General features: G+C 39.8%; 1 protein-coding gene across 7 annotated transcripts in view; it reads right to left on the reverse strand.

Annotated features, from left to right (window-relative positions):
* Nucleotides 1-13,067, reverse strand: part of ATG13 (autophagy related 13) — a 52,914-nt gene that overhangs the window by 20,344 nt on the left and 19,503 nt on the right. For 2 of the 7 annotated variants that reach the window (XM_054971185.1, XM_054971181.1), the window contains exons 5-12: nt 12,661-12,707; nt 9,883-10,023; nt 8,069-8,109; nt 7,554-7,650; nt 7,174-7,272; nt 6,154-6,247; nt 3,032-3,127; nt 479-589 (exon numbers count right to left, since the gene is read on the reverse strand). In XM_054971185.1, coding sequence (XP_054827160.1) covers nt 479-589; nt 3,032-3,127; nt 6,154-6,247; nt 7,174-7,272; nt 7,554-7,650; nt 8,069-8,109; nt 9,883-10,023; nt 12,661-12,707 — 726 coding nt within the window. The remainder of the gene's footprint in view (nt 1-478; nt 590-3,031; nt 3,128-6,153; nt 6,248-7,173; nt 7,273-7,553; nt 7,651-8,068; nt 8,110-9,882; nt 10,024-12,660; nt 12,708-13,067) is intronic. The other 5 variants (XM_054971182.1, XM_054971184.1, XM_054971187.1 and 2 more) reach the window with 5 other exon arrangements.

Below are 13,067 nucleotides of genomic sequence, written 5' to 3' on the forward strand. Positions count from 1 at the left end.
TTAAAATCCATGTTCTTCCCTCCATCGGAGGGAATAATACAGGCTACCAAAAGTGCCACATGGATTTAGCAGGCTGTAACTCTGCTTAGATTGGCTGTTAGTCACTGTAAGTCCTCATAATCTAGAGCTGGCAAGCAGATGCCATGGTCAAAGTAATTCCTTTGGTAGAGGTTAGATACGAGGCAAACAATAATAGTTGTACCAGAATATCTACAATTATATCTGTGAAAACAAATCTGGGTTCTGTAGCATCTTCTCTGTATGGTATCTGTGCCCCCCAGAAAGAATACTAATTAAAATGCAATTTATTGTGAATCCAAAGAGTGGTGCAAGTTTAGCTTCCTCAGATATTTTTCAGTTCATTTCCCCCCCTTTGCCAGTATGATAGGAATGGATGGAGAAGCATGCCAATAGTTATAAGGTATGAGGTAGCTATGTAAGAGAGACACTTAGTGACCTCAAACTACTAGGAATATACCTGGTGGGGATGTGCCGCACTCAAGCCACCAGCAAAGGCTACTGGGTAGCCCAGGTCAGCGGATCCAACTCCCAGGGCTGCAGGCTGATAAGAAAGACGAGAGCTGGAGAGCTAAGAAATGAGAAGGGGAAAGGAAAAGGGAGAGAAAGGGAAAACCTCACAGTCTGAATAATCTTCAGAATTATTGGACAAGGCTAGGGGGAAGTATCAGATTTGCAGTATCAAATACTCACCTGGAACCATACTCCTCTTATTCTAACATACACATCAATCCTACTCATATTTAAATGCCACTGAGTCAACGGAATTTATTTCAAAGTAATGTTCAGGATTACTAAAAACTAATTCCAAATATCAGTGTTTTCTTAAAAATTAGACATACAACCTATAAGTTATGAAGGTGCCTTTAATGTAATATGAAGAACTTGGAGGACAGTATGGAGAACAATATGGAAGCGGCTACAGCTGTCCATAACATACTGAAATCACTTAAATACTCCTGGAGCAGCTACAATAATTGCTTTGACGGCATACTGATATGAAGGATCTATACTCATTACAGAATTTGCAAGTCTCTCTTTTGCACGCCACAGAGCAAAAACCTATCACAAAACCCTCCATTTTCTACTTTGGGGCTGGTACACACACAAAGCAGAATGAAGCAATAGAATTCTGAGGAGGAAGAGTGAACTTTGGAAAGGAAATCTCCAGAAGCAGTTAAGAAATACCAGTTTGAACAGGAGTCTGAGCAGACATTTTGTAGCCTTTCTTCAGTATGGAAACATATTCAAAGACAAAAAAAAATCAGTCTATAAGAATCTGAGATCTCAAACAAAATATTATTACTGAGCCTCATATTTCCCCACAGAAGGATCAGATGATATAGGGCTGATGACTTTATTACTTCAATACAACTTTCTCTTTATGCAATTTCTCTCCATGATCTTTGCAAAAGAGTTCTGAATTCTATGACAACCAAGAACTACAATTAAAATACTCAAATATTTGGACAAACACACAATAATCTGTATAATTTATTCTGAGCACACAATTCAGCAGAATATTTATTACCATGTTTAAATAGCTCTATATGCTCATTGGATGCATAAACAGGTATGAAATCCATTACAGTTGCAGGATTGTTTTTCAAGGACTTCTCTGGGCTAACTAAACGTCAAACCAGACTGGCCCACTCAGGTTGTTAAAAGCTGAATCTCATGCTGTTGGGGTGGACTGGGAGGGAAAATCTGCCACTAAAAATGACCCCACCTACCACCAGTACCCTGCTCCCACCAAAGGAGGGATGAGGAGGCAACCTGCCTACTCTACCCCCCACTCATGCTCACCCAAAAGACGGAGAGGAGGAAAGTCAGTCTGCCTACCTAGTGAGCCACAAGTGGCACTTCTACCATTGGGCTGGCCCGCCCCAGATGGTGGTATTGTTGAGCCCACTGGAAAAATAATAATAATAATAACAACATTTGATTTATATACTGCCCTTCAGGATGTCTTAACACCCACTCAGAGCGGTTTACAAAGCATGTTATTATCCCCCTCAACAAAACACCCTGTGAAGTGGGTGGGGCTGAGAGAGCTAGAAGCTGTGACTGACCCAAGGTCACCCAGCTGGCTTCAAGTGGAGGAGTGGGGAATCACACACGGCTCTCCAGATTAGAGTCCTGTGCTCTTAACCACTACACCAAACTGGCTCTCCTGGTGGCCATAATGGCCTGTCTTCATGCTGGTGGCCATAATGTCCTGTGGCCTGTCTTCATGCTGTTCTCACGCCTCCCAATTAAACAATAATTCTCACACTAAATATTTATTCCAATTTCAAAAGTTCCTTTCAAAGACTATTTTCTTCTATCAAATCTTGGAGGTTATGAAACTTTGATGACAAACTTTTCTAGGTAGCATTCACAGGGACAGGTTTCTGCACAAGAACATTGACTCAAATCCCAATAATCTCATTAAGAGGGGAAATCTCTTGCCTTTATCATTGTAATGGTGACTATAAATTACTTGTCAGCAAAATCTCTCTTTGTTTGCATAATTCATTCTGAGTATAATTTTTTTTCTGTCTTGTTTTTTGTTGCTGCAGAATACATGTGGCAGTGACAATGCCTTTCATCTATTCACAGTTAAGAAAAATACAGTTTATTCACTGAACTCCAGCCAGCTGAACAAAACATAATGGTAATCTCCAGAACAAGTTATTTCCCACATAGCAATCAAGACTTCTCTAAAAAATTGCCCCTGGACTTCTTAACAGCAATGTACTCATTAGATATCTGTCAAGCTGAAGTTCAGTGATAAAATAACCAAATGCAGTAATTTACAAAATAAATTTGTTTGTAAAGTTATCAGGCACTGAACAGCATCTAAGAAGAAAAAATCCAAAGGCCAATTTATAGTTTAGGCTGATCAGGCTCATTAGAATAAAGTTGAAGCAAAATTATTTACTGTAAAAACTTGTTTAAAAGTTGTTATATATTTTGTTAGTGTTAAAAGACATCATCAGGCCATATACTCTATTTTCTACAATCAACTCACTTGATGTGAAAAAGCCAGCCCCATCATAGGGCCCTTCAAGGTATCCACCACCACAGGAGGAGTCTGAAAATGTGCTTTAGTAACAGTAAAAACACACTAAACAAGACATATACACAAAAGAAAACACAAGGGAAAGAGAAAGAAAAAGACTTGAGAAAAAAATGGGAAAAGGTTGGAAGAACTGACTTCTGGAGAAGAGCTGGTGGCCAGAGCTATCAGAAATGTTCATGCATGTCAAGACCACAGAAAGGCAGAGTATTGCTGTTAGAAAATGTCAGAAAAACTGCTAGGTGTTCCATGTGGAAATGTCCCTTGTTCAAGCATGCCACAGCTGTAATCCAAATTCAAATATATTTGAATACACATTGGCATTGCTGATAACTGGGTTGAATGGCAGTTGATGATAATGGAGAAAGAAAAATTAAATCATACAAAGAAAAATTAAATCAACCTTTCTGTAGACCTTTAACATACCAGTGACCCCAGTCATTTCCAACTGCACTAATCTTAGTGGTTTAAATGAAGACAGTGAACCTTTGCAAGTTGAATGTACTTGCTGTTAATTTTTCAACTGAACTAAATATAGACAGGCTATTCTATGTATAGTTTAAGCAAATGAGGGGGGACTGGTAGAAGATGTAGCTGCTGCTACATCTCATCATAATATGCATATACATGACACGGAAATATGATAGATGAGAATGCTGTGAGTCCCAAGGCCTCTGGGCATGTTGTTCAGCGGGGGGGGGGGGGGAAGTATCACGACCTGAGGAGCAAAAACATACCAATGTATCTAATTCCCAACATGGCCAAATCTAAGGATTAAATCTAGAGATTGAGCAGATCTTTCTACAAACCTGGAAAAGCCCCATGTTTGCATAAAATCTGAAATCTTAAAAAAAGGGGGGGGCAACCCCCAAAATGATAGAAGCTGCAGCTGTAGCTTTAAAAAACAAATGCCCTCTGCAGTGGTCATTATCGGGTTACCAGACAACTACAACAGTACTGCCAGACTTCAATAACTGTTTTCTGTCAGTAAAAAGCAAGAAGACAGGCAGTGCCCTTTCCAGAGCTGTTTTGGCCTTTGAGGGACGACTCACTGGGGCTAGGCCATCACTAGGCAACTTTATACCTCACAACTTGCCAGTTTGGTGTAGTGGTTAAGAGCGCGGGACTCTAATCTGGAGAGCCGTGTGTGATTCCCCACTCCTCCACCTGAAGCCAGCTGGGTGACCTTGGGCTAGTCACAGCTCTCTGGAGCTCTCTCAGCCCCACCCACCTCACAGGGTGTTTGTTGTGGGGGTAATAACAACATACTTTGTAAACTGCTCTGAGTGGGCATTAAGTTGTCCTGAAGGGCAGTATATAAATCGAATGTTGTTGTTGTTATTATTATTGCATGATTCACCCAAGCCTGGCTGCTTGCTACATTCAACAGCAGACACCTTCCATAGAAGCCAGAATGGTATAATAGAATTTCAGATTAGGATCTGGAATATCCAGGATTGAATCATCATTCTCCTATGGAAGCTCACTGAGTAACTACGGGCCAGTAATACACTATTAGCCTAACCTACCCCATGAAGTAATTGTGAGGATAAAATGGAAGTAAGGAGAATGATGTAAGCTACTTTGAGTCCCCACAGTGGATAAAGGTAGAGTATAAATGAAGGGAACATGGAAAAGGGAATAAGGTGGGGACGGGATATGGGGGAAAGTGAGGCACCCCTTGCAAGTCCTTGTGAGTTTCCCACCACACACACGGGCTTTGCCCTGCAGCTGGAACCATACAACCAGGACATAGTTTTTCCAGGCAGAGGCTGCCAGGGGGAGGAAAGATAGAAGGAGATTGGCAGGTGGATGGGAAGAAGGAAGCAAAAAAGGGAGGAGACCTTGAGAATGAATTGTTGCTTTCACAGTGGCAATGAAAGCCACACTGCTGCGTAGAAGCAGCCTAAGATACTAGTATTAGTTTCATAGTACAGAGTACATCTTAAGTGAAAATTTTCACTCAGAATCTTGTTTCTGCACTGGGACTGCACTTGCTGTATTAGGATCTGATATAGATCTGGGCACGAACCCCCACAAACTGGGGCAAGTTCACAAACCAGTTTGTGGTTCGTGGGGTTTAAATGCCCCTTTCTGGCCGCTTAGCAGTGGCAGGGAAAGGGACATTTGATAGTTTAAAGGGCCCTTTCCTGCTGCTTGCAAGCGGCAGGTCCCTTTAAACTATCAGCTGGCAGGAGGCGGGGGGGATTCCTGCGGGCCCGCACAGTGGTGGAGGAGGCCAAAAATGCCCTTCCCGCCCCTTGCTGGAGGAGGGGGAGGAGGCCGCAGGCCTGCAGGGTGGTGGAGAAGACTGGAACCGCTGCCGCTGGGCCACAGCCTCCACTACCCCAGCAGCAGAACCAAGGTAAGTGGGGGGCTGGGGTGTGTGTGGGCTAGGGGGCTGGGTTTTGTGGGCTTTGGGCCGTTAAAAGGGCCCTGCCGTTTGCAAGCAGCAGGAAAAGTTTAAATGGCCATTTCCCCACTGCTCCAAGCGGCGGGGAAATGGCCATTTAAACTGCCCCTTTCCCTGCTGCTTTGCAGCGGCAGGGAAAGGGGCATTGCCCTTTTAAACGAACCAAATGAACCAGAAGAGCAGTTCGTGGAAATGAGCTTCCACGAACCACTAGTTTGCAACTCATGAAGCAGGCTGGTTTGTGGTTTTTTTGGGTTCGTATTCAGGTTTGTGCTCATCTCTAGTCTGATATAGATGCTAAGAATCTCTTGCCTGTATGTTCAGAATTAGTTGTATTCCAGGGACATAGTACTGAGTATCCAAGAAGTTTGCAAGATACAAGCCCTTTCCTAAGTATTTCAAGATATAGAGAATTTTAAAATACTGTATAATCAGTTAATTGTAAGGTGGCAGTAAGTCTTAAATTCTGCACTATCAAGTCAGAACACCAAAACTGTTTGCAAAATGTTGTTTATAAAAAAACACAATGTATATATAGTTAGCTCACTATCATTTAGCAATAATCTTCATTTCTGTATTTGTCTTAAAGCTTACAAAAATAGTCAGTAAAAATACAGGTAAACAGAATGACTTTTAGAATTGTCTCTGAAAAGTCTTCTACCTGAGATGGAGGAGAAGTAGAGAAAGAGGTGGTACAGACTTCTTGGGAGTCTTCTACTGATGGGTAGGCTACTGTGGTTTCCTCGCCACCTGTTCTGTAAAAACAGGAGATAAATTTTAAAATGAGAATATTCAAGAATATACATACATGCAAAGATAGACACTTTAGCTAAGAATCCAAGCATCTGAGTGGAGTTGAAAGGAGAATTATGAAGGAGCTCTAACTCTTTTAGCACTACAGCTAAAGAAAATGCTACTGCAGTGATTAGGTATTTTCAGCTCTGATTTCTCCAGAAATTCTTTATGAAGTAGGAAAAAACATTATTCTTTCATATTCCATGCTTTTTTCTTTTTTTCTGACTTTTTTTCTGAAAGACTTTTTTCTGAAAGAAGAGTCTTTTGATAAATCTGAACTATGCAGAGTGGGATGGATCACAAAATACAATTTCATGCACTTAGCTGCTGTTGATCCAATTACCAAGCACATTTTAAGGAAAGAAAGCTAATTTCAAACTTTGACCTATTTATCAAAGTTTTTTTTATTACAATGAGTCAAAAATTCTGAATCATGCAGGCTTTCTCCAGCTGAAACAAGAGCATGCAAACACAAAAATGTACATTTGTGGTAGCTTTATGCTGCATGTCATTTTTCATCTTACAAAATGCGCAACAAGGAAAAAAATTAATAATGCAAAGGAACTTCACATTAGCTAACTAGTGTGAGTGTGAAACCTCTGGGCCATATTTTATCCACAAGTCTGATTTTAGAATTATTGTTTTCTTTTTTTTATTGATTTTAACTGTTGTTCACTGCCCAGAGCCCCTGAGGATGGGCAGTTTATAAATCGAAATAAGAATAATTTTAAAAGTCTCTAAGAATAGGAAATGCAGACTTTTCTCATGTACTCCAAATAACAGTAGGAGGAGGACTGGCATTCTTTTCCCCACCCAGCACTGCATGCTGTAAAGGCTCTATACTTGGGAATAACTGAGCCTTAATCTATTAGTCATGTTTCCTCACCTGTAATTGCAGGGGTGCATGGGTGAGGAGCTGGGATAGGGACGGTCCACAAAGTGATCAATGATAATCCCCATGATAGGTGGGGTCCTCTCAAACTGCCTGCAATGCAACAAGCACATGGCATTATTCATAAGACTCTTTTCCCTTTGCTGCAACCCCAGTCCTGGCAGCTAGACTATTCTTTACATCAGTTAATGGGGAGCAGAGCATCACCAGAATTCCACCCTGCAACTCCACACATGAACAAGACATTTGGTGGTTTAAACTGTAACTCAGCGTTACGAAAAACTACCACCCTGCAAGATGTAAGAACCCCATACTGTGTGCTTAGAAAATGGTGTTTTTGAAAAGGTGGTTTAGCTTGACTACGATTTCCTCACCTGGTTGACATGAAGGCCAGGTTGATTCTGTAAGCACAAGACAAAGTGATGGTGCCCAATGGAGTGCCCACTGTTCCAACACGGACTGTCTGAAATCCTACAGAAGCAGAAGAGCAATTGGTAAAGTAATAATATTTTACATAAAAATAACACTATTTCATATTTTACCCTGCTTTTCTTCCCAATAGGGACCCAAAGTGGCTTATAAAATACTAAAAAAATTTAAACAAATAAAGAGGAAAAAAACAGTAGTGACTGATTTACAGCTTCCTTGAATGACTGTTCTGGTAAAAAAATCCTCCAGCTAGCAATGGTGCAATATTAATATATCCTGTCCTGTTGTATTCCTGATCCCACTTCCTAATGCAAGTCGATCATATAAGAAATGCCTTTATTCTGTTATTCCAGTTAATTTATGATTTTGTAATTCTTCCTTTCAAATCCTATCCTTCTGTTTTAATTGTTTATGTAGTTGAGACATAACTTGTCAAAAGCAATGCATTGGCCAATCATACCTTCTCCCAAGCCACTCAGCTGAACTTCGCCAAAGTATATCCTAGAAATGTGAAAAAGAGAGAGAAATAGCACATTAGTATAAAGTCAGTCACAGAGTTAACAAATAATGTACACAATGCTTTACAATCTTATCTTCTTCACCCTTTTATAGATGGGAATCAGGGCTGAGATATAGCAATTTACCCAGTGCCATCCATGACTGATGAGGAAATTCAAACCCATCATCAATACTTTATCAGCTGGAATAGATAAATGTTAACTGTTAAAGAAGATTAACCAGAAAAATCCCACTCAGAATCACTTCAGGTTTATCTTTTTAATTTTTCTCCTAAATATCAACCTGACAGCTTAGAAGTGATTCCAAGCAAGATCTGAATTCTCAGCTAATTAACTATACTGAGTCAGACTCTTTAAAAATAACCAGCTAGATCTTACAAAATAAACAAGGTTGAGCTGTTTATATGGTACCTATAACTGATCTCCCTCATTCATCTAGAAATACTATTGAAGATTTAATAGGTAGCTCTTCTAAGAATCAGACTGTGTAATTGTATTCAGCTAGCCATGAAAAGTATATTATCAGAAGAATGTCTTCGTATGTTGTTGCTTCAAATAAACCCTGTAAAACAAGTTAACTAGCATACACTGTACAGCCTGATCCTCTGAACTGCTCAACTCAAGTTTTCCTGTCTAGCTTTCCACTAAGAAAGGAAAATGAAACCAGGTCCACCATACATTTGTGTTCAAAGAACTGTGCAAGAGTTGACACAGAGATTGGGGGGGCAGAAGAGAAAGCAGCACTGCTGCTAAACAACCGCCATAATTTCAGTGGAACTCCAGTGGAACACAAGCCCTTCACCAATATGAACAGAAGATACAATGTATTTATTTTACTTATTTTAATTATATCTAATCTGCATTACAGTCAAAGATCTCAGAGGAGCAGTACTTGGAAAATTATACTTAAACCCAGGGCTTTTTTTCTGGGAAAAGAGGTGGTGGAACTCTGTGGTGGAACTCAGGACCACACAATGATGTCACTTTGGGTCAGCTGGAACAAGGGGGGAGTTTTTTTAAGTTTAAATCGCCCTTGGTGAAAATGGTCACATGGCCGGTGGCCCCACCCCAATCTCCAGACAGAGGGGAGTTGAGATTGCCCTCCGTGCTGCAGCACGGAGGGCAATCTTAAACTCCCCTTTGTCCGGAGATCAGGGGGCAGGGCTACTAGCCATGTGACCATTTTCAAGAGGTGCTGGAACTCCATTCCACCGCGTTCCAGCTGAAAAAAAGCCATTTAGTTCAATTTCTACAATGAAATTCCAAGTTGGTAACAATATTTTGATGTATCACAATCTTGACAGAAAATGGAGCAAGAATAAACAGAAATGCATCAATTGAGATAAAATATTTTTTATTTATTCCATTTATACCCTGCCTTTCTCCCCAATGGGGGACTCAAAATAGCTTACATCATCATTTTTTTTCTCCTCCATTTTATTCTCACAACAACCCTGTGAAGTAGATTAGGCTGAAAGTGTGTGATTGGCCCAAGGTCACCCAGCAAGCTTCCATGTAAGAGTGGGTATTTAAACCTGGGTCTCCCATATCATAGTCCAACACCTTAACCACTACACCTTGCTGGCTCTCTGAAAAGAAGAGAATGAAAGGAAGATCCTAAGCATATGGACATGGTGTTAGAAAAAAGAGAGAGCCTAAGTAAGAAAATATAAAGCTTAATTAGAAGTGAAGAATAGAAAGGGCACATATGCATCATAATGCTATTGTTTCAGTGGAATATTAGAGTCCATATTACCTGTACAATATTACATATTCATGGCCCTGTTTCCTTGATAGTCTGTAGGCAGGTGTCACCCTGGTTATGGCAAGCAAAGACTTCAGTAACAGAGACAGCCTGTTATATACAGTGTAGGAAACTTTGATTTCTTTATCACACCTAGAAAACACACAGAAGCAGTTAGTTCAACATTTCCAATTAAACGGTAAATGATACCGATATAGGCTGGAGATTACAAAATATAGAACTTGCTAATGATACATTTAAGACACAAACAATTAAACTCACAATCTGTTAAAGCTAGAAAATTATGACATATGAATCTATCTGTAATAAGGGAATCAATATATCTTATTTTCAACACCACCCCATCTGTGAATACTTAAATCCAGAGACTGGGACCTTGAACAGACCAGTCAGATATTTCTGCAAACCTGAGGAAAGCGTCTGGTTTGCAGAAAAATCTGGGAAAAAATACATGAGGGGATTTTAAAATCCCCCAAATAACAGAAGCAGCACCTGTAGCTTTAAGAAATGAATGCCCTCTCATAGTGGTGTAGGAGTTGATAGGCAGCCACAACAGTACTGCCAGCCTTCAAGTACTGGTTTTTGTCAGTAAGAAGTATGGGTGTGGGCAGGGCTGTTTTGGCCTTTGAGGGAGAACTCACCTAGTTCCAGCTGCTTGCTACTGTTCAACAGCACCCACTCCATGAAAGCTAGCGTGGTATAATGGTTAGAGTTTCAGACTAGGATCTGGGAGACCCATGTTCAAATCCCCACTCTGCCATGGAAAATCACTGGGTGACTGGGCCAGTTACACATACTTAGCCTAACCTACCTCACAAGTTTATTGTGAGGATAAAATGGAGAAGAGGAGAATGATGCAAGCTACTTTGGGTCCCCATTGTGAAGGAAGGTGGGGTATAAATGAGGTAAATATACATCAATAAAGTCAAAGGTGTGGAGCAGATAAAATGGCAGGGTGGTTGGAAGGAGAGAAAGAAACAGGGAAAGGTGAGAATACAGGGGCTGGCAGGAGAAGGGGGAAAAAAGGAAATAGTGAGAAGGATTTACAAGGGAAGTCAGATGCCCTCCACATAAATGTCCCACCGTGCAACTGTGCCTGGCAGCCACTACTGCACAACTAGATCACAGATTTCCCCAGTAGAGGCTGCAAGGGCAGGATGGAAAGCTGAAGACAGAAGGGCAGATAAAGGTAGGTTGGGTGGTAGATGAGAAAGAGAGAAGGAGGCAAGGAAAGGGGAGAGGCTATGTGGGTTTTCAGGGAAGGGAACAAGGTAATAGAGGTGGAGGGGAAAATGAGATGACTCTTATAAGTCCTTGAGGGTCCCCATTTGTATTATCTAATATTTATACGATTATGCTTACTCCAAGGAGTTGTCTTCATTTTTTTTTCTTTTGACTAAAAAGCAGGCTTTAAAGTCAGTGTTTTTGATAGAGGGCTCAGAATGAATTTTTAAGAGACAAAACGAACTTGTACTAAATGTAGATTTAATTTTAATTTTTTTAAATGGCTCAATTTTTTAAAGTCTAATTTAAATTTTTAAGAATTAATTTAAAGTTAAAAACCCCATTTATAAATAATTTTTTGTATACCTTATGTTACAGCCCTTCTGTTGTTTTTCTTTTTTTTCATATTTTATTAATAGAATTAAAAGCCCAATAGAAAGGGCAAAGAAATGAGAAAGAAATTGTGAAATAAGCATACAGAAAAGAAAAAAAGACAGAAATTACAAATAAAAGAAAACAATACATATTTCATTTTCCATTTTTCTCTACGACACTTATTTTAGCAAACATCATACTTTAAATTTTAATCTCTCCAAAATTTCCTTTTCTGCCTTCCATTTATTTTTTTCCCAGATTTATCTTCTTAAAAATTAAAAACACAAATTATCAGATCATTTCCCCACATTTCACGCAAAGTCAATAAGGGGTTTCCAGTTAGCCAAAAAAGAAGACAATGATTTATCTCCGATCAAAGCTGTAAGTTTAGCCATCTCCGCTAACTCTGTCATTTTCATAATCCAGTTCTTGATTCTTCACACAATCATGTTTTTGTTAATAATCACAAAACCAACATTTTGCATTAATATTAATTTCAGCATTCAAAGCATTTTTCTATACATCTTGTTGAAATCCTTTCCACAGCCTTTAAAATAGCCCAATATTTTTCCATACGGGGCAGAGAAAACTAAGAGAGAGTGGTTTGCCTAAGGCTACCCAGAGAGTTCATGGCAGAGGCAAGATTTGAATTAGGGGCCTCAAGATAACAGCTCCTTCTCTTAACTACTATGCTGTACCATCTTCAAAATTACCAGCAAAATTCTGTAGATTGCTCCTGAGTCTATCTGTTGTAGCTTTTACTCTTACGGCCATTTTTTTTGTAATGCTGATTGATTTTTCTCTTAGGGTAACTTTCCATGTTATTTCCTTTACTTGTATTTTGAAACGTGTCAGAAATGACTAGAAAATAAGCTGTCTTGGTCATAAACAGACTGTAAATATGAATTTGCAGAATAAATGTTCTGCACATTACAAAGATGCATTTTACTTTCACATTTCTCTATGTGCATAAAAATATAAGCAAAGAAACGGAAGTCACTGATGATGAACCAAATCTCTTATGCACTTAGGCACTGGCAGAGCCATCTGTTTAGCACGACAGTGCCAAACATAACTGCACTCTTGAAATCCCATTGATTTAGAAGGGTATAATTCTGTTTTGCGTTAGCCTTGACATATTTACTTAACAGGCAAAATCAACACACTTACTTCTCGTTCATTTCTAAACACCAGATTTCCAGCTCCATGGAATCCCCCTGTTATGGAAAAAGGAATGTTTAAACAAACAGATATCATTAAATCTTAGTGCATTTGTCCAAACAGATCCCATGAGCCCCAGAACAGGTTTTTGGTGGTGAAAAGGTACTCCCCACTTCTGTTTTTCACCAATGGAAAAGCTGGTTGGATTCAACTCAATGTGGTCCACAGCTGCCCCATAAGAAGTTGCATGTGATTTGGAGCTAGATTCAGATAACAGTAACAGGAACTAGCATGTTTTTGCCCCTGTAGGGTAAGCACAGCTTTCTTTTGTCATTGATCTTCAAAATATCTGGCTGTCCAGCAAATGTTGACTTCTTCACCAGTCTGTCAGACCCTCCTGTGCTTCAGTATGACTA

Source organism: Eublepharis macularius, chromosome 2, assembly GCF_028583425.1.
Source record: "Eublepharis macularius isolate TG4126 chromosome 2, MPM_Emac_v1.0, whole genome shotgun sequence".
NCBI lineage: Eukaryota > Metazoa > Chordata > Lepidosauria > Squamata > Eublepharidae > Eublepharis > Eublepharis macularius.